Source organism: Balaenoptera ricei, chromosome 1 (assembly GCF_028023285.1).
Source record: "Balaenoptera ricei isolate mBalRic1 chromosome 1, mBalRic1.hap2, whole genome shotgun sequence".
Taxonomy (NCBI): domain Eukaryota; kingdom Metazoa; phylum Chordata; class Mammalia; order Artiodactyla; family Balaenopteridae; genus Balaenoptera; species Balaenoptera ricei.
The window spans coordinates 114475466-114500176 of NC_082639.1; the positions used below are offsets into that span (position 1 = coordinate 114475466).

A 24711-nucleotide genomic window follows, 5' to 3' on the forward strand; every position below is an offset into this window, starting at 1 on the left:
GGGCAGGGCCATGGGGCAGGGTCTCCAGTCATTTCGCTTGTGGGGGGACTGGAATGTTGATGTTCAGGCTGCATATCAGGTTCTCTCGCCAAAGAGGGCTGCTGGGGGCTATCTGCTCGGGGGGTCCTGGCATGCGGGCAGAGCTGGGGCAGAAACCTGAAGGCTGGCCAGGGAAGGGGGCGGGCGGGGTGGGCTCCTCACTGTGGATCTCGACGAGCTCGGGCAGGTTGGGGAAGAGCCGCACCAGCTCCTCCCGGGGCAGCAGGCCCTCCTTCTTCATCCGCTGGTAGAAGATCAGGTCCAGCACCCGGAGTGTGCGCAGGTGGGAAGCTTCTGTCACAAACAGCTCTGAGCGGGGGTAGTGACGGGAAGGGGCAGAAAGACAGCGGGAAGACCCGTCAGCAAGGATCTCATCACTAACGGGACCTCCCAACCACCTTTGGTGCTGGTTTCAGATGGTGTGTCAACTTCTCTCTCCCCAGGGGCCAGAACTGAGGTGGCCCTTACAGGAACCACAACGTGGCCGCTCTCGCCCCCAGGCCCCCCACTATTTTCTCTACCACCATCTGCACCTGAGGCGCTCTGCACCTGTTCCCCCCTGAGTCTCACCGTTGATGACCTCCTGCCGGTCAATCTCCCTCTGGCTTAGCCCAGCCACCACATCCTTGCCCACTGTATGCTGCCAGTTTTGGGCGTCGGGCTCTGGCTCCAGGTCAGACAGCTGGCCCAGATCATCTTCTAGGAGGTTGGGGAGGAGGGCATCTGTGCAGAACCCCAAGCTGGGGGACTCAATGCTCCTGGGGGAAAACAGGCAGCTCAGCGTCACACGGAGGAAAAACTCAAACACGGGGTTTGTCCCTCCGCCTCCTGCCCACCGCCCGGGGCCCATGGGAAGCCAGCAGGCCACGAAGAGGAGCTGCACCACCAACCGGCCCCTGGAAGGGGAGCGGGGGCAGCTGAGCATGGCTGGGGCACGGACACCTAACAGAGGCGCTATGGCACCCATCGCTCACCTGCGGCCCATTTTGGGGGTGAAGGGAGGGGTTGGGTTCTCAAGAGACCTGTGGAGAGAATGTCAACTCTCAGCAACCCTCTGCTCCTGCCCGGCCCCCAAGATATCAGCGGGCTGAGCCCCTGAGCCCCGCCCACCTGGTGGAGAGGCTGGAGGCGGAGGACGAGGCTGACTGGTGGAGGCGGGCGGCCTCTGCGGCCGCGTCCATGTCCACGTCGCTGCGAGAACGGGGCACGTTCTCTGCCTTCCGGGACCGCTTCATCTCCTCCCGGCCCTTCAGGCTCTCAGAGCGGCCCAGGCGAATCTCTGAGCGAGAACTGGATGGAGAGGGCAAAAGACCTTGGCGTCTTACATCTGGCCAGCTTTGACCTGCTGCCCCATCTCAGGGGTGCCTCAGCGCCGCAGGCTTCCACCCCAAACACCAGACCCAAAGGGTCCCAACTCCCGGTGGCAGACGCTGCTCAGTGACAAACCACTTCTGCTACAAAATCCTTCCTTTCCCCAGCCCAGCTGGATGGACAGAGCCTCTCAGCTTCCCTGTGACTGGTCAGGAAGGGATCCCAACAGGAAGGTGAAATCTGGGACTAACTGAATCAGACTTGTGGGGTGTCTGGATGCCAAAGACCCCAAGTCCCCGTCAGGAAAGCTGTGGACACCAAAGTCCCTCATCAGGGACAACAAGGTCCCACCTTCCCTGCCCCTGGCCATCTCGTGGCCAGCTCATCGGGCCCTCTGCTTTGGAACAGGTCGGCTCCCACCCTGGACTCTGCTTGAGGCGGATCTCTCCTTTTACAAGATCTTTTAAGAGGGAAGTGAAAGCACCATCTTCACACACTCTTTAGTATTCTCCACACTGCCTGTCAGAAAATTCTATCCGCTGTTGAATTCCCACCCCTCCAGCTGTGATGTGGACTGTGGATTTCTTCCATTCTTATCCGGACAGCACCCTTCCTAGGCTTCCAGTCCCCTCTCAGGAGCAGCCCAGCTTGGAAGGGTGCTTACAGGGGCCTGTTTACTGATGGGCAGGACCCGCTCCCTGGCCTACCATGCTTGGCCCCTGAGTGTCTGTGGGGCTTGACGAGATGCTGACGACTAGGTGTTGCTCTTTTTCGAGTCCTGCAGTGCCTCAGCCCTGTGACAGCTGGCATCTCTGACCCCTAGCTGCCCCAGGATGGTGCCTCCCCCCACGGTCCTGCTGGGCTAGTTCTTTGCTGACATTATTACTAATCTACATCCTGCTCTGCCTCTAGGACCACAGAAGGCCTAGAGAGTCTGGAGAGCTCTTAATAGCACAGCAGGTTGCTGCAGAGAAGGAGCCAAATGGCTTGGTCTCCATTCATCAAGTCTCTCTGAACTGCCAGAGGATCCAAATGCTGCTCCCCTGCCCAGGTCCTGAGGGTTCGCCTGCAGGGTTAGAAACCATACTGCCAGCTGATGCCCTACTGAACTCACCCCTTGAAGTCTGACAGAAGAATTCCAACACAGACTAACTCAAAACACTTTCACCAGTGCCCCACAATGGGTCACTTTAGCACCACAACAAACCTCATGCAATGAGGTTCCTGGGGCTTCTTTCAAGTACCCAGAAGTGAGTAATGATCCCACCAAGAAGTGAGGCATACAACCCACCTCTGGCCAAAAATTCCTAGACTATTGCTGTCTAGAATTGGGGGCTTCTTATACCTGTTTAGTTTCTACGACAACCTCTGACCCACCGTGCTGCCGATGCCATTTCTTCTAAGATTGTCAGTGAACTCAAAACCATCAAACCCAAAGGCTTCTGCTGAGAGTAGATTTAGAATCCCAGTGAATGTCTCAGGGCAAATTTACCTAACAACTTGAAGAATACGTTTATAAATGGTCTCAAATATTTCCTCAAAATGTTGATAGTATATCTTATAATTGTGCATTTGATACATCTGTAGGATCACACCTACCCCAGCAATCATATAATTTGTATATTTAATTTACTCAGTAATATTAGAACTCAACCTCTGACCCCAGTACAAATCTAACCTTTATCTTACCTAAATCTTTGTTAATTCTCAGTATGGCAAAATCTTTTAATGAGTATTAAGCTTATAAAGGCTTAGTATAAACAGAAAGGAGTAACCCTGCATACAAGCAGGAACGTTTGACTTACAGTTTGGTAATTAGTTACTTCAGGGGTAAAATGGTTTGACTAATCAGGCTGTTACATGCTGACTTGCCTTTGGGTCTGCCTTTAGTCCAGCTCGGCAGTGTACACAAGAACTATTTTTGTATACATAAGACCACATTTACTGTACCTCAAGTGTGGCTTAAGGAATTTGCAAGGATGTTTCTGACTACAGGCAGTTTTCACTTTAAGTGCTGGCTGCAGAATTTTAGACGTGACTTGATGGCTGTCATGCCACAGTCAAGAGCAAGTCTAAGAGTACATGTCACCACCAGAGAAGGGTTCTTCTTAGAATCCGGCCCAAGATGGAGAATGTGAGCAACGTCACAGCCTCCATTCCCCGTTTTCTTCTTGAAAGAAGAGCAGTTTGTTTTGAATCAATGACCTTTCTATTTCTTCGCTGAGATGTACATCTGATGCCCAAGTTACACCGTCTGCCTTTAAAGCAGCCAGCAGAACCTCATCTCTAGCTCTCTTCTTCACGGGCGCCACAGACTGTCTTTAGCCTGACTTCCTTATTGCCCAGGATTTCCCTTCGCCCCACTCTGTACTCTTGTCTAGCCTTGTCATTTAGGGTTTCCTGACTAGCTGCTTTATAACATAATCTAGCTCATTCTTGGGGTGGAGGCTACGGAGTGGCCAGGGGGTGAATCCAAAGGAAATTTTAAAGGCATATGGTTCTTGGACTGGAAGGTCAGGGGCCCTGCTCTCTCTCCCGCTGGCCTCTGATCACCAACACATAGTATGTCTTCTTCTGAACATACCCAGGCGGGAAGGTTGGGGGAGAGGGAGAGAGCTCTATAGTGGGAGCCTTACAGTCTAGTCGGGGGTAAAGTAGCTGGCACTGAACCTTAGCCCTGAACCCTGCCCACGCTCCCCTCCCTGGGCAGCCAGCAGGCCCCATCCAGCCACTGCTACCTGTCGCTCTCCAGCAGGTCCTCGGGAAAGCTTCCCGTTGAGAGTCGCTGCGTCCCAGGTTCCGGGGCATCGTACTGCTGGTTGTTCTCAAAGTGCTGAATGATGTTCCTCACGTTGCCTGGTTTGACTGGAAGCAGAAACAAGATAATGAAAGATACTCTGCCTTCTGTTCAGGGATGACTTCTCGGGGCCCTCGCTCCCCTCCAGCCCAGAAGACAGCGATGAGCAAGCATGGATGAGAACAGCATGGGGCTGAGGGTCAGGAGACGTGATATGAGCCCTGGCTCTTCTACTGTGGGGCGTGGCACGGGCAGTCCCTCCACCTTCCTGGGGGCTACTCTTTCCTCAGATGCAAAACGAGAGGGTGTGAAAGTGCATTTGCTATGGATATTTCTTTTGCCTCTCCCGCTCTTTATTACAGTGATTCTCATGCTTGAGAATCGTTACTAGGTTATTCCCAAGAGCCATATATGTGTTAAAAAAAATTAGCCAGGAAGACCAAAAACACATCAACCTTGGTATAATTTGGGTTGCCAAATTCACCAAGCACTTTTCAAATTTATACTACTTTTAGAGTTCACTATTTCTGGTTTTCCTTGACTCTCCTTTCTGTTCTTTCTGCCCTCACCCCCACCTCTTCCTCTCCATCATTAAAGAATCAGACCCTCCGTTAACAGTGAGGGGGTTCTTAGGAGGAACAGAGGAGAGATGTCACTCTCTGGCATTCAAATTCCAGATGCTTTTCAAAGCTAAGACGAAAGAGAGCTGTTCTTGTTCAAAGCAGAGAGGGCAGGTAAGAGTTTAGTAAAAAGGCGTAGGTGATGCCATGCGGAGACCCTGGAGAAGAAAGCTCAGGCCCAGGGGCTCCGTGGCTCCTATCTTCAAAGTCGATTAGCTCAGCTCCAGGTCCAGGATGTCAGAACAGGAGTTGGGCTAAAGATGCTGCTCTGCCCGGACCAATAGGAAGGATAATGGGATGGGGAAGGCAAGACAAACAGCCCCGGGCGCCAGGCCCTGGTCCTAACCACACTAACCAGAGATTCTGACATCGACATAGACAAACTTATAAATCTCCCTGTGTATTCTAAACTTGAGATTCGTAAGAAAATTTCCAAGCCAGAGGAAACAGAAAAGCATTCAGCTGGTCTCTTCAAAGCTCACAATTTCATATCCTTTAGGCAGGTAATGTTTTTCTAAAACTGCAGAATAGGTGGCTGTGTACATGTGTTAGGAGTAGGGACTGTTATCATCACTCCCGTTTTGGAGATTAGAGTCAGATCTGCCTGTCCCAGACTGAATGTGCATCTGGGCCCTGGGGCAACTGCAGCAGCCAGGGAGGGTCAGCTGTGCTGCCACAGGCCGGAGCACCCCTGGCTGGGTGATGACGTGGGAGCCTGGGAACGTCCTATAATAGAATGCCTCCGGGCAGAGCCCATTGTTCCCTCTCCCATGGGCCACTTGGAAAAGGCCCAGTTCTTGGGATATAGTTACACCCTAGCTGTGACAAGGAACAGGTGTGGCCCTGAGATTTGGTATAACTGAATAACCCAGAGTAACAGGGGAAAAAGACACGCAGAAAGGAACGCGTTTTTGAAAAGGGCAAGGTTTTCATCAGTAACGTTTGCTCTCCCTTCCTCCATTCTCTGAATAACAATGAAACTAAATAAAAGTGAATTATATGTCACTAACAATCAGATACTTTCACTAATAAACAGGGGCAATAGCTGATGATCCTAAACAGCAAGGTTCTCAATACTGAGGCTTTCTAGCTTTGGTGGGTGTTTGGTCTTTAGATACGCATACAGACTTGTCTGATGTCCTGGGAACTTGAGAACATCAAATCAAACCATGAAATGACAATAGAAAGATATGACTCAAAGAGATGGTGAATATCCAGCATCCTTATCCTCTCTTGGGATCAGCAACCCTACCCTGGGTGTTCCTGTTCCCTCTCAGGCTGACACAAAGCAAGCAGCTTGGGCAGGGCTGCTCGGTCTCAGGCCTGCTGCTTGCCTCATGCCTGCCTCGGGCAGGGTGGATGGGAGGAAGTATGTGTTAAAAACTAAGGGCCTGGGTTTCAAGGCCATTCTTTTATTTTTTCCATTGTTTAATAGACTTTTTTCCCCCTAATATTTCTTTACTTATATTGTTTAAAATAGCATAACAAGTCTAGGAATTTAACTTTAAAAATAATTTTGAAAATCATTATTTTTAATTGTCACTTTATATAAAGTGAATTCTAGCAACAGATTAATTTCCTGATTGCATCTCACTGCTACCTCTCCCCTTGATTTACTACAGAACCTAGAAAATATTAATCACTTTAATCGTATCCATATGGACCTCACTGATGGGAAATGAACCTGCCCAGTCCTAGGTTCTAAGCTCCTCTGGGTTAATGTCTGTTATATATGTATTTATTTTTGATACATAGATTCTAGAAGATATTAGGCCTCTAACATACATACGTTAGGGTCATTCTCTTTAACTGTTGCAGTGACGCTGTGCTGGCAAAGGTAAGAGTCAGGAGATGAAGGTGCTACAGTGAAGGACTTAAACAAAGGAGATGATAGAAATGAAAACACCCCAAGGCAAAACTGCTGAAGACCCATTAGGTACTAAAAACAACCCCATATAACATTCAAAACTGAGGATTTTATTATTATTTCAATTGAAAACAAAAATCTGAGGAACTTGTACGGGACATTTCAACATGCGAGGGTTTCCCTCATTTACATAGAGCCCTGGCCTTTTGGAGCCACATTCACAGAGAGCTGACAGAATGAGAAAAAGGCCGCAGGCCGTGGACCAGTCTTGGAGGGCCTAGAAACTGGCCTCTGCCAGCATTGCCAGGAGGAGCTGCACGGTGGCGGGGGGCAGTGCCCCGGCCCCTCCCGCCCTGCCTTAGGCGGGCAGAGTCCTGCACCCAGCGTGAGGGCAGAAGCCCCTGGGCAGGCATCCCTGAGCAGGCGTTTGTGTCATGGGGAGCTTTAGCAGCATGGAGGAACATACAAGAGTAATGGAGTGAGGAAAGGGAGGGAGGAAAGAGAGCCAGGACAGGAGGCGATGAAGGAGAGGGGAAGAAGGGCAGACAGGACTTGGGAAATGGAAACTCAATGCTAATGCAAAGAAAAACCCAAAGAAAATGGTCCTTTTACCTTCCACAGGGGACAAGGGAATATGAAATGCTAAAAGAAAACAAACAAAAACAAAAGTAAACCATGAAAAGTCAAATTAATGTTTCAAGAGTCAAAATAAAAATTACATCAAGCTGGAAAATGAAAGGTAGTGGCAAAAATCAGGGCTGATCTAGTAGAGTCCCCTCCTCTCCCCTTCCCCCAAGGCAGCAGTTTCAGGAAAGGCAGGAGGCCCATGCCATGGCCCTTCCCAGGTTCCCAAGACTAACACTGGGGTGTTACGATAATGACTGGGAGGGCCAGCAGCAATGTCCAGACAGATGACACACAACTGGGAAGAGATCGGTGACCCATGGAGGTCTGCATTACTGATGGCATGAGGGGAGCCTCTGGGTCCCAAACCTGCTCCCTTTCCACCTAGTTCCGCTTAATTGAAACCCTCCATCAAGGGCCCATAATTGCTCCCAACACACAGGCCCTCAGGAGGACAGACAAGTCCATGGATGAAGGTGAAGGAGGCATTGACTGTCAACAGGGCAATCTTGCCAAGGGGGAGATACTCCTCTGCACGGCTGTTCAGTATCTACAACTGCCTCTGAGTTCCTAGACCCAGGGACTGGCTCGGCCTCCTTGGCTCTGAAGCAGTTCCCTGTACCTCAGGAGCCGTCACTGGGTGTGGCAAGGGGAGAACGCAGTAGCACCGAGAGGAAGCTGCGACCTCAGAGTTTGTTTGGGCCTTTGGCTGCCAGAAGCACAGGAAGGCCCTCTGCCAACATGCTGGCCTGTGAAGGGGCCGAGGTCCCTGTCCAAGGCTTTGCTCCCCAAATACTCACTGCTCTGGGAGGAGCTTTTGGGCTTCCCGATGTACTTGAGGATGGGGTTTCGCTTCTTGTCCTCCAAGGCATCCTTTTCTTTCTTGGCATTGCTGCTCTGCTGAGATAAGAGACACCAGGGTTTGGAGAAGGTCCCAGTACCCAGACTGGGCCACTGGCCACCATGCTACTGCCTCTATGACTAGCCCTAAACAAGCAACCGGAAAGCAGACTCATGCTTGTATCTGACCTAGCACATCTGCTTCTGGTCTGGGACTGGAGGGAGGGAGAGGGCTGCTCTAGTTTGGGGATTCTCAATGACTCTCCTGGTCTGCCTCAGCGCAGGAACCGTGCCAAGAGATGATTCTTTCTAGGGGAGCTCTGTCACCTTCTTGGTCTTCGGGAAGAAGGGCAGCCACTTGTCCTTGTCAGGAGCGGACTGGGCCTTTTCCGCCGTGTTGGAAGGTCGTGCTTCTCGAAGACGGATGCCCGCGTGGCTCATGTAGGTATTGAGGGCGAAGTCCATGGGGGCACTGTAAAAGAGGAATGGGGGCGGTGAATCGGAAAGCGCCGGCAGGTGGAAGGGCTGGGACTCTGCTTCACACAAGCTCCTCACCACCACCCAGCGGGGTGGCGAAGGGCCAGGGCATTCAGAGGGAGGCCCAGAATATTCAGGTGGGACAGCAGGCAGAAGCTGGAGAAAAGCCTTGGCTGGCATGACTCCCAGAAGAAATCGCATTGTTTTCCTACGCAGACCGCTTCCTAACGAGGGGACGGTGGCCAGTGGGAGGACGCGTCAGTTCACCAAAACATAAGCAACTAAGCTGTGGGCGACGACAGCTGAGGCCCACAGCTAATGTCCTCAGGCATATACACAGAGGTGGGGTGGCAAAGGGATGCGGAGAAATGCCAGCTGGCCCCTGCAAGTCCAGGTAAGCTGCCTTTGCCACCACCCACCCCAAGTACAAGGAGAAAAAGAGATGGAAATGATCTGTCAAGTAGCTTCCAACTGCCACAGATGAAACTGTACAGAGCTCTGTGTTTAAAACTGTATTTGCCTCTCAATTCGGTAGACAGATTATCCACTTTGTGGATTCAATGAAGCAAATGTTTCGGCCCTGGCTTTCGTCTTCTCTGAAACAGCCTTCTAACCCCATCTTCTCTCCCTTATTGAGTGCGTGTATGCTCAAGGAATGCATACTCACTTTAACACTGGCTACTGAGAAACAAAGAGACATGTATATAGGCTTCAAGGAAAAAAAAAATGTGCCAACAGAGGAAATGTATTGTACCCTAGCTCCCCTCTGCAGGTGCTGCTAACACAGGCTGATTCTATCACTGCTCCTTCTTTCGGTGGTTTACGAGAAAGAAGTGGGGAGGCAGACACAGGGCTAATGTGGGTGGAGAAGAGGAGGCCAGGAATGGGAGTGCTGGCAGCTTGGTGTCTTCACACTGAGGAGCAGACCCACGTCCCAGGCAGTGATCCCCGAGTATCAGGGCCTGGGCCTCGTGACCTCCTGGTGGTTACACAGACATCTGGAAACTAAACTTGGACAGACGGCGATCCTCTGAAGCTAGGGACTCCCCTATGATTGGCAGAGATGCAACGCCCAGTAGCTCAACCCCACTCCTTCTCACCTTGATTCAGCCACACAGACTCACTCACCTCCTGTCTTCCTCGTATTTGGACCTGGAACAAAAGAAAGAACAGATGACGCAGACTGCAAAGGCAGAGGTTCTTCGGCCTGTGCAAGACTGGGAGGAGGGTAAGTTCTTCCCTAGAGGAAGGGAGCGGGTGAGGAAAGGGAGGAGGATGATAGAAGGTCAGACTCAGACTCTTGGTCTCAGCTCTGGAGCCAGCTTGGGGCTCAGGAGGTGAGGGTTCTCATTCCTCCGAGGGGCTCAGTTAGCACAGAGTGATGATGATGATGGTGTCCTTCCAGCTAAAAGGAAGGGGAATGAGGCAAATACAGCTTCTCGCTTGGTATCTGTTTCAGCCTCTGAAGCTATCATGGAGGAAGAGGCTCCTCTTTGTGTCCACCTAGAACTAAATTAGAAGGGTTGGGCTGACACTGAGGCAACAGGAAAGAAGGTGAGGGCGCAGAGATATATACCTTGAGACCTGATTCAGAGGAACCTATTTAAAAGAGGTTAATGGTAACAGCCACTAATACTGCGTGCTCACCATGGGCCAGGCACTATTCTAAGCTATTTACACGTATAATATTTACACTCAAAATAATAGGTCTCATATCTCCATTTAATGAGGCTAGCGCTTCCTTCTTTTAAATAGAAGCCTTTATAAGCAGGGTGCCTGTGCTGTCAATAATAACCCCACCTAACTCTGTGGTGCCTACGACCTCAGAATAGGCTCGGTCAGGTTTTGCCACCATCCCTGGCATGGTCGGGGTGATTAGTGCCATCTGACTGCTAGGGAAACTAAGGCCTGGAAAGATTCAGGGTTTGGCTGAGGGTCAGAGGGTTGTTTTCAAAGAATATGCCCTCCCTGTGGGACCTCATCTAGTTTCATCTCCAACCCGGATCTCTTGTCAAATGCCAGATTCATCTATGCAGTTGTCTACTCAAATCTCCAGTTTGATGTCTAAAGATCTCAGATTTTGACACGTCCGAGACTGAGCTCCTGGTTTTCTACCACAAAACTGTCCCTCACACAATTGTCCCTAACTCGACTGATGGCACCTTTGTCTTTTTAGTTGTTTAGGTAAAGAACTGTGGAGTCTTCCTTGGTTTTCCTTTCTCTCACATCCTATACAACAATTTTTAGGAAATCGTCCTGTTGGTTCCACTGTCAAAATGTACTTGGAGCTGACCTCTCTTCACACCCTCCGTCGCCAGTTCTCTGGTAGGAGCCCTACTGCGTGGGTTCCCGTAACTGATCTCCCTGTTTGGAACCCCTCCTTGTTCTCCCACCACCCTCCACCCACCCTCGAGTCTCTCACAGCTCCAGTGGCTCCTCATTCGCTGAGAGAAAAAAACTGAAGACCTTAAAACAGTCCACAGGCTCTGCGAGGCTGCTCTTCTTGTCACCTCTCTGACTTCAGCACTGAGCTTCTCAATCTCCTCTGGCCACAGCGGTCTCCTACTGTTCCTCAAATACGTCAAGCACATTCCTACTTTGCTCTGGCTGTTCCCTCCGCCTGGGATGCTCTTCCCCCGAGATATTTCCAAGGATGACTCCCTCACTTTCTTCAGTTGCCCAAATGTAACTTTCTGGATGAGGCTCTATTTGAAATTGCAACCCACTAGCTCAGGTGCTCCTGACCCCCCTCAGCCTGCTCTATCCCTCCCTCCCTCCAGCCTTATTTTCTAACATAGTATACAATTTACTTACTTATTATATACTGCTTTCTCTTCCCACAATAACATAAGCCCCACAAGCATTGTTGTTTGTTTACTAATGTATCCAGGAGCCTAGAACAGTGCTTAGCATCAGTGGGGACTCCACAGAAATTTGCTGGATTGAAATATCACTGTTAGTAGAGACTATTGAGATCATCTAGCCCAATCTCTGTCATTTTAGATGATACCAAGGTAGATGAAATGGCTTGATCAAGGTCACACAACTACTCGGGAATTCCCTGGCCATCCAGTGGTTAGGACTCTGCGCTTCCACTGCAGGGGGCACAGGTTTGATCCCCGGTCGGGGAACTAAGATCCCACATGCCTTGCAGCGCAGCCAAAAAAAAAAAAAAAAAAAAAAAAAAGAGTCATACAACTATTGAGTGGAAAGAAGTACTGGGGTGAAAAATCTACCTCTAAGCCTGCAAGTGTCCCCACAAAGTCATCCCAGACACCTGGGACACTTTTAGAAAATAAGACTGGAAAGAGGCAACCACAGCAGCTGTGCCAGAAGTTCCTTAGTAAGTTTAGTTAGGCTAGTCCTCTGATGTGATTAGTTAAAAATAGTTCAATTTCCCATGAACCACCTGCCTCCTGAAGGAACTTTATTCCCTGGAGAATCACAGCGTGGTTCTCACACTCAGCATCAGATATGACCTTAGAGCAAAAAGGGAGAACCGTCAAGAAGAGGCTAGGGAGGGGAAGCAGAAAGCTCCCTGCATTCCTGGAGCCCGTGGTTTGTCATAATCACCAAACTACTGTCAGGAGCCCCAGGCTCTGCAACTCCCTTGAAATTCCTGCAGCCCCAGCCTGAGAAATGAAGCAGGAGGGCTGGACTCTCCCCATCTTTCAGGGGAAGACGGATCAGGCAAGCAGTGGAAGAGGGGGAGAGGTTGGGAAACAGACCCACAAAATACGTCAATCTGTGCAGCATGTTCAGGGGGCAGAAGTGGATCGGAGACTCACAGAATGTCTCCTAGGGCAGCCAGCTGCTTCTCTGCCACCTGGCGTTCGCGGAGAGGGTCCCCATCCAGGTCCAGCAGGTCGTTTTCACCATACAGGCTTCCCAGCCCCAGAGTGCGCTTTGTTCTGAGCCAGAGAGACACACAGAGAAAGAAACACATGTACATCACTGCTGGACAGAGAGTGAGGCACACATACACACATCACAAGAGATGCACACACACCGCAGGGGAAGGAAAACGGGTGAGGAGGCAGCGGAGAGAGCGGGAGGGGAGGCGCCGGGCACCTGTAGTCATGGATCTGCTCCTGGATCTCTGGCATGGCTGCCTCCTGAGCCTCACAGAGAACAGTGCGCACGTCCTCACCGCTCCGCAGGCGCAGGTCTGCGGTGGGAGCCGAGGGGAGACAGGGGAGGGATGTCAGGAGGAGGAGGTTATATCTGCTGAGCATCCTCAAGCCTCTTAGCTCCCTGGGGCACCGGGAGGGGAAGCTGGCTTTCTGCCCTCCTGTTAACCAAGGGAAGTGGAGGCCTGGCCCTACCAGGTCATTCCTGAATTCAGGACTGGAATCCTGACATCCAAGTCCCAAGGCAAGGACAGAAACATTTTCAGGGTGTTCTACACTCCATCAAGTGGGGAAATATTAAAGTCCCTCTCTGGATGTGTCCAGACGCTGCTGCCCTCTGACATCATGTGCAAACCTCTGAGAGGCTCATTCTCCTTCCACTGACCCAGGGCTAGCTCGCAAGGCTGCAAAAGGCAAGGAAACCTAACTCCCCACCAGAAACTGGAAGGTGCCTCTCCTGTCCCTACATTCACCCTCTGCCTGTGCCCATAAGCGTTCCTATCATCTGGGCCTGTAAAGTACCTCTTTTCCAAGGCAGCTTCAAACTATTACCCCTAGAAAGCTCCTATGATTAGACTCTCAGACTGACGTCCTCTTTATACCACCTCCCAGCTCTTCTAGTCATGACTTGGGAGTGAGAAGGGAGCACAGCAACTGCTTAGTTCCCTGGCTCCTCACTCTGTGTGAGCTGAGGAACTTACACAAACAAAACCAAAAGAACAAAAATACTCCAGAGATCCTGACTCTGCAGGTGGGGTGGGTGGAGTGAGGCACTGGTTTCTGTATTTTTAAAGAAGAATTCCCCAAGGGATCCTGATGATCGACCAGGCTTAGGAATCCAATTTCCTCTCTGTACACATGAGCCGACTGAGGCCCAGAGAGGTCACATGGCAGGTCGGCAGGAACGACCCCCGTCTCCTAACCAAGTCTTGTCTCCCCGCGACAAGCTCCCAGGCAGGGTCTGTTCTGTTTGTGCTTGCCCATAAGCTACCGTGAGGAGTTCTGGAGGAACTGTCCCTATTTCCCCCTGAGAAGAGCTGCCCAAGGCAGGGACTATGTCCCCCCGACCCACCGCCCCTTTCGGAGGGCCCAGCACAAGATGGACACCAAGAGGAGACTAACCGTCCTAGGAGCCAACTTACCAATTTCAGCCTGTAACATCTCTGGGACCTTCACTCTCAGAGGCTAAAAGACAGAAGGGTGGGGGCATAAGTGGTGAGATCCACACACCCCAGGGGATGTGGGAGATACTGTGCAGAGGCAAGGAGGGCTCCAGAACACTACCTTCTCTCCCCCTTTCCCTACACTACCCTACCCTCCACTCACCTCTCTCCAACTGAATTCTAGGCTCGGGATTTGAGAAGTGGAATATGAGGTGGCGAGGCAAGTTGGGACTATACTCCGAGGGTGGCACCTGCACTCTTCCCACTCTTATTTCAAGGACATCAAGATGCATGGAATGGAGAGGTTCCAAAAAGTGGACTGGTACCAATTTAGCAGCATGGGAGAAATCTTTATGAGGCGATTTGATGGGCTTCCCCTCTCCTTCACTCGCAAGGGAAAACTGGCCTTATGTTACCAAGTCTTCCCGTGGGCACAGTGCCTGGCTTTTCCTTTACAACTACCTGACAGCTGGATACTGGGGTGGTTCCATAACAGCCAACAGGGAACAACTGGCAGCTCTAAGCTCCTTACTCAAGACCCATCGAAGGGGGCAAAAATAAAAATCTTGAGGGAAAGCAGTTTATTCCCCAGTCTCATTAGTCCTAGCAGCTTACTGCCAGATGAATAAAGTCATTTTGGAATTAGTTTAGTTGATCAGCTTAGAAAGTCTAAGATGGGAACTGCCCTCTGCAGGCCGAGGTGCCGCCGCCAGCGGGATCCCTGACACGTCCCTGGGAGCTATGTCCAGATGCAGAGTGCTCGTGCACCCCAGACACTCTGGGGTCCCCTCCCTCTGAACCCTGCCTTGGGGCAGTAAGAGCACGTCAGGCTGAACTTCAGAAATCTGGGCTTGCCTCTTGGTTCACTGATTTCTATCATCTGATGTCTCTGGGCCTCTGTTTCTTCACCCCAGGGATGGGCAAGGCAAGGAGAGTTGAAGGGAACCAGGGCATTGATCCAGGGGAGAGTAATTAGGACTTGGTGCAAGTTCTTTTTCTCCAAACATTTCAGAGAGAGGCAATGTGTACTCTACCTTGCTACATGTGGACAAAAGAGGTCCAGAGAGGAGATCAATCTTTAGAGTGGAGCTAGGAACAGAATCCAGGAATCCTCTTTAAGAACCTGTCTCCAGGGACTTCCCTGGTGGTCCAGTGGTAAAAAATCCGCCTTCCAACGCAGGGGACGTGGGTTCGACCCCTGGTCGGGGAACTAAGATCCCACATGCCGCGGGGCAACTAATCCCGCGTGCCACAACTACCGAGCTCGCACGCCGCAACTAGAGAGAAGCCCACGCACAGCAACAAAGAGCCCGCACGCCGCAACAAAAGATCCCGCATGCCTCAATGAAGATCCCACGTGCCGCGACTGAGACCAGACGCAGCCATAAAAATAAAATAAATATTAAAAAAAACCAAAAGAACAAAAAAATCTGTCTCCATTTGGCCTGAGTGTTTTGCTTAGTTTTTCCTCTGCCTCTGAATGGTCCAAACAATATAATAAAATTGAAAACTGTAATCCAGTCTATGACTGCCTTACCGCATTTTTCTCTAGGAAAATATTCCAGATGTCTTTTCCCAAGCTTCGGGAATCCTTGGGGTTTGTTTGCTGATAAACTTCTGCACACAAGTAGAAAAGCTGGGAGAGAGAAAATGGGTCAGAGCAGTGATTCTCAACCAGGAGTGCTTTTGCCCTCCAGGGCACAGCTAGTCATGTCTGGAGGCATTTTTGATTTATATCTGGAGAGGTGCTACTGGCATCTACTGGGTGGAGTCCAGTGATGCAGCTAAAGATCCTGCCATGCACACGACAGCACCCCACAACAGAGAATTCCAAAGGTCAGTGGTGCTGAGGTTGAGAAACCCTGGCTTAGCATGTTTCAGAAACCTGTGGTAAGTTATCCCCACCCCTTGGCGCGCGCACACATATTCCCCCAATGCAATCTCTCCTCAACTCTGTATCCTCTCCACACTTGACATTTTGTCTTGTGCTTGTTTATCTGTTGTTTGAAAGGGTTCATGTTTTATTTCTCTTTGTGCTGTGCCTCGTCTTCATTCAGGAATGCTTCTGAGATACCAGCGCTTGGGATGTACACGCAGGTGTGCACTGAACACCTGTTGAGCAGATGGATGCTGACTCTGGCTTCTAACAGTGGCAGCCCCGGAAAGGAAGAGCAGCAGTGCATGCCACGGGCAAGAAGTTTACTCTGGAGAACATGACAGCAGCCCCTCTCCTTCATCCCCCTTCCTAAGCAGCTGAGCAGAACGACAGACGCTGGTAAGGCTGCTGGCTCTGAGCACTGTCGCAGAGCACCCCGACCTCCATCCCCTCATGATGCTTCTCGTCATCACCTTCAGACTGAAGACCTTTTAGCACCTTGCCCCTCTGCCAAGCTTTCTTGCAGTAACACTGTATATTCGCAAAGGGCTGCTCTCTCAACTTCCCACTGTCGGTCTGTATCCACCTTCATTCCAAAAACCTAGAAAGACCATCTCCTCCAAGCAGACCCAGAACGACAGCTTTCTTGGCTTCGCTCTTCCTGCTCCTCCCTGTGCTATCGATGCAGTGAACAGTGAAGAATCCCTTCCACCCAGGTTGCACCTTCTTTTCTGTTCTGTCTCTGTCCTCGAGATGCCTGACCATGACCATGGCTCTGACTTACGACATCTGGAGAGCAGGGACAGAGGCCAAGCACAAGCAGGCACTCAGTCGGGACAGACACTTGCGACTTACCAGTGGACTGGGGTCCGCCTGAGAGAAGATGTACCGTAGAAAAACCCCCAGGTGAGCCGGCCGTGACTTAAGTTTCTCAAAGTCCTGGAAGATGATGTCGCTCTGGAAGGCAGAAGGATGGGCAGGGCTGGGGGGCAGAGAAGCACCGCCCGCCGCAGCTCAGCTCCATGCTCCCTGCCTGCCAGGGCTGACAAGTGCGGCCCCTCCCGCACGCGCCCTCCCAGCTGGTGCCAGTCCAACCGCTCCTAGTCCAGGACAGCAGGTACGACACAGGATGATGAAAGGAGAAAATCAGGGAACTGTTACCTCGTTGTTGAAATAACCCGGGTCATAATCTTCCTCTGGGCCGATAATTAAAGGCTTTGGGCTTTGATCTACACCCTGGAGGAGAGAGGCGAGTTGTAGAGATGAGAGGTCAGAGGACAGGGGATCCAGCCCCCTCAGTGGAGTTTGGTTAGTGACAGCATGGTACTGGAGGGGAAAGCCACACGGGGCTGGTAAACACCGGCATCGCACTACCACCCCCCAAATCTCAGAGAACAGAAAAAATGATTTCCACTTGCAAGGAGGCAACTGCTTCTGGGTGGGGCAGGGCAGACTCAGAGCAGCCTGGTCACATGACGTATGAAGATCGGAAGTGAGAGAAAGTGCTCTCTTCCTGTTTGTGAAAGATCTGAGGAGGGAGTGTCAGCCCACAAAATAAGAACCTAGAGCTTCTGCTGGACTGGTGGGCGGGGGCTTTGTTGTTCTCCTCAACAGACCCCCCCCCCACCCCAAAAACACGCCCTCCAAACCTAGTGTCTTCCACAGCGGTCCTCTACAGTTACCGTGTGCCTTCCACCCCTGCTGGAGGAGAGCTCTGTGGTCCGTCTCTGCCTCCTTGAGCAAAAGGGAATGGAGCTTTGCCTTCTCCAACACCGTCCCCATCATTTCCCCTGCCTGCTCAAGAATCTATGGTAGATTCCCCATTTCCAGTCTAAAATCCAAGCTTCTCAGCTTGGCTTTCTCTCTTTCCCCCTTATGCCATCGATTAGGTCTGATGAGAGATTTCATACTGTATAAACGTTTTAGACGCTTCAATGGACAAGCCTTTCTCCTAAAGGTTCCTTGAGCTTTCAAAGATTTCCTACCAACTATATTTTTCACTCAATTCACTCTACCTCATTTTCAGTGATTCCCCAACAAGGGCTGTGCTCTGGAACCCATCTGGAGGAGGCACTTCTCATGCCTACTTTTTCTCAGGCCCAAGATACCCTCCTATTCCACCTTCTCAAGGAGCTTTTCCTGACGGTTCCTCCCTGACACTCCTCACTCATTTTTGTTCTCCTGGGTATTTACAGACTCTATGCTCAGAATGACTGAGTACAGAACTCGAGAGACCCAGGAGGCATCTCAGAGATCAGAGTCTAGCACTCACTTATAATGGCATGTTCGAAGCTGCAGAGTCAGGCCTGTTGTACTGGACCTGAATTCCTCAGACACATCCTGAGTATCCTCCTCTCCCCTAACAAACACCCTAGTCTTTGAATCCCTTGGGATCCAGGATCCCCAGGGGGTGTGGGATGATCACTTCTGTCTCTACTTGGCTCTCTAGTGAAACCTGAAAGCACTAGGTTTTTGCTTGTTTGGGCGGGAGGATTTATTTTTTTAAAGTCTTTACAAACATACAGTTTTTCTGATTGCAAAAGCAGAATATGTTTATCATAAGAAAATCAAACATTGCAGAATTACATAACAAAGTCTGAACTCCCTATGATTCCACCCCCCAGCTGCTGCAAGTTTCATGTATAGTACAGGTTTCCACCTTTGCTCTTACTAACATAGATTATTATTAAGAAACTGGAACTATACTATATTTGCTCTTATCACTCAAAAATAACAACTTAAATAGTTTTCAGAAGTTGAAACAAATTCAGAGAAGGAGGAAAAGGACTCCAAGACCAATTACTCTACACCTGCTCCTATCAGCCACCTAAAGGAAAACCTCCCTTAAGAACACCATGTGCACCTGACCTTGCCTGGCAGCCTGACCTTGGCCCTGTAGTACTACTAAGGGGGAGTGGTGGTGGTGGTGGTGGAGGAGTGGGAGGGGTGATCAAAGAGCATCTAGGACAGGAGGCAGCCCTGCACTGGGGCTCAGGAAAACTAAGTTCTAGTCTGATGCTGCCATTAGCAAGCTGAGTCCCTGAATGGTCCCTTAGCCTTTCTCTGCCTCAGTTTTCTCACTGAATGAAGATTCTAATGCCTATCTCCTTTTCTGGCGGTAAGAATTAAATGAGATTTGTTCCTAAAGGACCTAGCACAGCAGCTGGTACACTAGGCATTTTAATACATGTGAGATCCACTCCCTGCCTTTCCCCCCTCCAAGATCTGAAAGTAACTAAACTCTATCCTATGGGGAGAACTAGAGCATCAAACGGTATATGATGTTGGTTTTAATATAATGGCAAATTTCCTTTAAAAATAAATTTAAGTTTTAAAAAGTGAGCTAGCTTAAAGAAAAATATTAAGTAACATTATATAGTTGCTATGAGGATATGGAAAAAAAAATTATGGTGGTAGCAGATGAATTTTAAGAAACACTGCTTTACAAAACTCGGAGCTTTCTTGCCAGGGTCTCTAACAAGGAATGACCTAACCTCTGCCTGAACAATGACAGGCAATTCCCTGGCTCTCAAGTCAGCCCATTCCATTGTCTGATAGCTCGTATTCTTTGCAAGCTTTTTGCATGGAGCCAAAAACTGTCTTCCTGAAATCTCCCCTGGACCTAGTTCTACCCTTGAAAGCAGTGGCTTTCAAATCAGGTTTTGCAGAACCTTAGGGCTCCAGGGAAGTGCCCCTGAGGTGGGGGCTGAGGTGGGGAGATTGATTAGGAAAAGTCCCAGATAGCTAAGCATTTATTTGTTTTCTGTATTAGGGTACCAAATAATAAGATTTTGCTCAAGAAAAGGACTTTGCTAAAGAAAGAGAAGATTGAAAATTAGTATTCTGGAGAAACGCTGAACCAACCTATTTCCCATTCTATACAGACATTAAAAGAAAGACCAGCAATCTGCTCCTTGGACACCACTTCCCTACAGATGCATTCACTGACTCTTCACCCAGAAACTGAGACAGCCTTACTTCCATGTATGCATTTATACCATGTTCTTCCTTTACTATTTGTCCTCTAGTAAGTGTCTATCTCAAAACAGGGTTTAGTCTTATCGTTCAAGGCCACATATGGGTAACCCAGTTCTGAAAACTGGGAAAGCAAAAGCGCACGGTGGCTCTGATCACTCACCTGGTCACTGCTGGGGGGAACCAGTGCATCCGAGCCCTGCCGCCTGTGGTGCTGGGCCACACGGGCCATGATCACAGGGGAGGTTCGAGGACTGTCCAGCCCAGGGTCTGACAGTACTGAGTTCCGGTTCACCAATGACTAGAGGAACAGAGAATTCTGTGAGAAGAAAACTCGTCCAGGGACTTCCCTGGTGGCTCAGTGGTTAGGAATCCGCCTGCCAATGCAGGGGACACGGGTTCGAGCCTTGGTCTGGGAAGATCCCACATGCCTCAGAGCAACTAAGCCCGTGCGCCACAACTACTGAGCCTGCACTCTAGAGCCCACGAGCCACAACTACTGAGTCCGTGTGCCTAGAGTCTGTGCTCCGCAACAAAAGAAGCCACGACAGTGTGAAGCCCACGCACCGCAAAGAAGAGTAGCCCCCGCTTGCTGCAACTAGAGAAAGCCTGCACGCAGCAACGAAGACCCAAACGCAGCCAAAAATAAAAAAAAAAAACAAAAAAAACCTCATCCAGAAGACCCTCAGGGCTCTGCTCGTTGGCTAATAAATGTCCAGTACTTACTCTGTGCCTGACATTATACTAGCCCTTGGTTATGTATCACCTCATTTAATGCTCACAATAGCCCTTTGAGGTAGAAACTATTATTCCTCCCACTTCTCACACAAGGAAACTTAAGACTTGGAGAGGTTCTGGGGCTTGCTGAAGGTCAAATAGTTAGCAATGTGGTATTCCCTGGATGCAACCCGGGCAGTCTCAACCCACTGCCCACTAGGCTGCATTGCTTCCAGATGTGGAGCCCGCAGGGGAATGTCAACTGTGGATTATTTAGGACCCTCCTCCCCCTTCTTGGTGTCTTTCCGACATACTGATCCTTCCACGTACATTCATCATCTTCCCATGAATAGACAGGAGCAGTAAAGAAATAAAATTCCAACTATTATTTAAAATTAGGTTTTAAACATGTTTTCAATTACTTATTTACATATCTAATTAAGCTGGCTAAGTAAATATTTTGCTCACACCATTATCACTTCTTCCATTCACTCTTATTTTTATATTGCAAGTTTATATTTGCAATTAATATATGCAGACGGAGAACACCTAGAAGACAACCTTTAAAGCCAAAGCCTGAAGTTCTTCTGACCACTCCAGAAAAGATAAGCTGTTCAAGTACAGAAAGATCTGTGACAAAGAAAGAGAGGCTGCCACCTCCAGTTAGGCCAGGTTCATTGTATTACTCTAAGATGGTGTTATTCGCAGCCAGGTGGCAATGCGATTTTGGTCCAGTCACTGTTTTAGAGAATTTTCGTCTCTGCTCCCTTACACTCAAAAAAGGCTTGCTACAGTTAAAGACATGGCCTCTTTCTCCACCCGACTCTATATAACAGAGTTGACGATGATAAAATAGAAGCCAGATTTGCTGATCTTGCGTGTAGGATGCATTTGAACCCCCTTTTTTTGGAACCCAGAGCAGAATGACTAAAACCCTTGGAACTGGAACTATACCAGAGGGCCACAGATGACAGGCCAGAGGCCTTGGTATAAGCAGTGAGCATAGAACCTTTAGGTGTTCAGAGAAGGAAAACCGAATGTATGGTTTTAAAAGGGTCTCCCCCCGCTTTGGCACTCACCTCGCCGAGGGAAGGAAAGCGCTCTGTGCCAGAGTCCAAGCCACTGTCCCCCTCCTGGGAATCCAGAGAGAGTCGGCCTGAGAAGAAAAGAGTTTACACAGTAAGGAAGGAGCTGTGGCCTGGGGGAAAGAAGGGCCTTTATTCTGGGAACCTGCGCCCAGGGCAGGAGGGCGAAGCTGCCACCTGCCTTTCTTTCCCAGTTTCCCTTCAGCTCTCTTACACGACTCCCTGAGAACCTCTACACCTAGCTTTTACCTACCCGTACACCTGAGCCCAGGCAGTGTCACCTCCTAAAATAATCCTCCATAGCTCTACCTTGCAATGAGTGCTACCCCTCAGCTCATCCCAACCCTCTTCTGGTTCCCATCCATTTCCTCTCATGACAGCATCTCTTGAGCTCCTAGCTGCTAGGTGCTGGTAGGCACGCTGTTGTCTGGACCACCATCGTTCTAGTATCTCCCTGGCACTTATCTATCCAGGGCTACTGGTTATACACTCATTTCTACTGAATAAGTTGTATCCAAGTTCCCTGTCACTGGTACTGCTTTCTCTCATTATTCTATTTCTCAGAGGCAGGGACTATATTTTTTCCCCCTGAATCTGCCCCAAAGGGAGGGGACAACAGAATAGATAAGAATGTAGACTAGAGATGTGCCAGAGAAAAAAGGCGTGCTGAGGGGACTCACCTTCTGATGATCTCTGGCTGGTGTCACCATATAGTGGAAGTATGTCCTAAAAAAGAAAGGTCCGGAGGGTGGACAAATGCTGTGAACCTCTCCCCCTACTGTTTTCCTCCAATCAACCCTTCCCTCAGTCTCAGCAGATAACATCTGCTTACAATTAGCGGCCTCTTCTGCTTCATTGCCTGAAAAATGCCCCTTTGGAAGAGGTATTGCTTCATTTGTACAGCTTGAGGAGAATGGTGACCCCTAATGGTGAAAAGGGAGCTTTACTATTAGTAAAATTCTAAAAACTTACTTGATTTCTCACCCTGGACCTCAAAGCGTCTATTGCCTTAGTTGGGCTGGACACAGAAAGAACTTCCGAACTATCAAGGAGCATGAAAAGCTCTAGCAGATGGAAAGCTCTGCCCCTAAAGATCTTTGAAGACTGACAGGCGCTGGACTGGGGCTGACCAGCCATTTGTGGAGGGAATTATGTTGCTAGTGCTTTACTGTTTATGATGCAATCTTGTCTATATCTCAATTGAGTTTTTCAACAACTCTGAGGCAGGTATAGTACTCCCATGTTATAAATGAGGAAACAGAAGCCCAGAGATTTTAAGTAACTTGCCCAAGGTACACAGCAGGTAAACTATAAAGCCAGGGTTGGCGCTCAGATCCCTAGATTCCAAGCTGAATGTTTCAGACTCAACCACTTACAGAGCACACGAGCGCAGAGGCAGCGGCAGCAGCAAACATGCACTGGCCCCGTGCTGAGGGCATCCTTTAATTCTGACAATACCACTATTAGGCAGATCCTGCCGTAGCTCCATTTCATAAATGAGGATACCAAGGCTCCCAGGGATTAAGTCACTTGCCCAGGAGTCTTAAAGCTGGTGGGCACTATAGCTGGGAGGTGAATCCAGATGGTCTAAGTCCTGAACCTGAGCTCCTATCAACCATGTGACACTGAGAAGGCCTTCAGAAAATAAAAGTTTAAATTGGATTAGCCTGTGCTTCCCAGACTTTTTTGATCTGTATGTTCTGAAAAAGAAAGTAGATAATCCTCAAATAATTTCTATTGGCTTTGGCAAATATTATTCTTGGAGATCTTAAAGTTTTTGGAGAGTTACTTATTTACCCAAAGAATTAACTAAGGCCTGATGGAGAGAAGTAAGACACTAATTAATACTCAAGTCCCTGACTAGAACAGATAAGGAAGTGTCTCCTCTCTGGGATTTCCCACAAAGTGTGGTTAGGATTGCTACAGATCCCTCTCAACTGACTGGGGATCCTTTACTTAGGCTGACTTTTAAAAGTGCTCGTATTTCTTTGAGAAGACCCATTACTGGAGGGAGAGGTGATGGGAAAAGCTACCAGAGGAATACTGAGTAAAATTAGTGTTGGAATATACATCAGCTATGAGGAAACTACCCAGAAGGGGATGGATAATTAGGAGATTAAAGCTGACAGTCTGATTTATTGCATATTTATTTCTTTCTATTGCAACTGTAAGCTGCTGGAGGGCAAGAAACAGGTTATTTCTTTTTATGGGACCCAAGTGTCAGGACAGTGCTCAGTCTCTATGGTGCTATATAAAGAACTGCTGACCTCTGTTTCTTTGGAAAACACTAAACACTCACTAGCTCAGCCCTATGGTCCTGTATGACTCGTTAAGCCTCTGTCCTAGATTTCTCCCTCATTCTCCCCTCCGTCCACCTGCACGTGCCCTTCCTAGAGCTAAGCCTACCATCACTCACCACTAAGCCACCAGTCTCCTGCTGGATCTTCAGCTGTAACTGAGTGACTCGCCGCCGGGCGCCTTCGATCTGCTCTTCCAGCAGGCTGCCGGGGTTCCGGCTATACACCTCACAGATACGCTGGGGGGCAGGGTGGGGGGCGAGGAGGACAAGGAAGGGAAAAGGCAGAGGAGTGGTTAGTAGAGAATGGACGACTCACCAGTGGGGAGAGTAGGCAGTTATCCCAAAACAAAGAGGAGAGAAAGGAGATCTCTGCCTCCTAGGAGATACATGTTATTTCACCATCACTCAGGAGCAGAAAGAGGTATAAACAGTGAGAAAAAGAACATGAGGCAACTAGAGAAAGAAGGCATGACACAAAGGCCCATCCTAATCTGACCTGTTCTTAAGGCCTACTTGCTAAATGAGGTCTTCCTTGACTGCTGCTGAAGGGTTAGATATATAAGTGACTGGCCAGACCAGCACACACAAAAAAGTGCTAAGGAGGAAACATACACACAGTGAGAACCACAGGAGATGAGAGGAAGAAGCACCCCCGTCCCCGAGCCCTGTAGCTGGGAACCACTCTGAGACTTATCTAGCATCCTCCCAGCATACGGCAGAGCACAGCATGTGTGTTTAGAGCTTGGGCTTTGCAGTCAGGGAGGCCTGGCTCTGAATTCTGGCTTACTAGCTGTGTAGACTTGGGCAAGCTTTACTACGTCCTCATGGATCAAATGGAGATGACGGTACCTGCCTCTGGGGATGGCTGTACGTTCTGAATGAGATTATGTA

General features: G+C 49.5%; 1 protein-coding gene across 9 annotated transcripts in view; it reads right to left on the reverse strand.

Moving 5' to 3' along the window:
• ARHGEF11 (Rho guanine nucleotide exchange factor 11) overlaps positions 1-24711 on the reverse strand; it is a 112028-nt gene that overhangs the window by 12299 nt on the left and 75018 nt on the right. For 4 of the 9 annotated variants that reach the window (XM_059934251.1, XM_059934240.1, XM_059934276.1 and 1 more), the window contains 19 exons: positions 23938-24057; positions 22202-22247; positions 21516-21592; positions 19883-20020; positions 16906-16980; positions 16600-16701; positions 15406-15504; positions 13848-13890; positions 12647-12743; positions 12364-12486; positions 9704-9727; positions 8426-8570; positions 8059-8158; positions 7247-7276; positions 4089-4215; positions 1150-1329; positions 1014-1061; positions 610-797; positions 202-348 (listed from right to left, as the gene is read on the reverse strand). In XM_059934251.1, coding sequence (XP_059790234.1) covers positions 202-348; positions 610-797; positions 1014-1061; positions 1150-1329; positions 4089-4215; positions 7247-7276; positions 8059-8158; positions 8426-8570; positions 9704-9727; positions 12364-12486; positions 12647-12743; positions 13848-13890; positions 15406-15504; positions 16600-16701; positions 16906-16980; positions 19883-20020; positions 21516-21592; positions 22202-22247; positions 23938-24057 — 1909 coding nt within the window. The remainder of the gene's footprint in view (positions 1-201; positions 349-609; positions 798-1013; positions 1062-1149; positions 1330-4088; positions 4216-7246; positions 7277-8058; positions 8159-8425; positions 8571-9703; positions 9728-12363; positions 12487-12646; positions 12744-13847; positions 13891-15405; positions 15505-16599; positions 16702-16905; positions 16981-19882; positions 20021-21515; positions 21593-22201; positions 22248-23937; positions 24058-24711) is intronic. The other 5 variants (XM_059934215.1, XM_059934270.1, XM_059934260.1 and 2 more) reach the window with 5 other exon arrangements.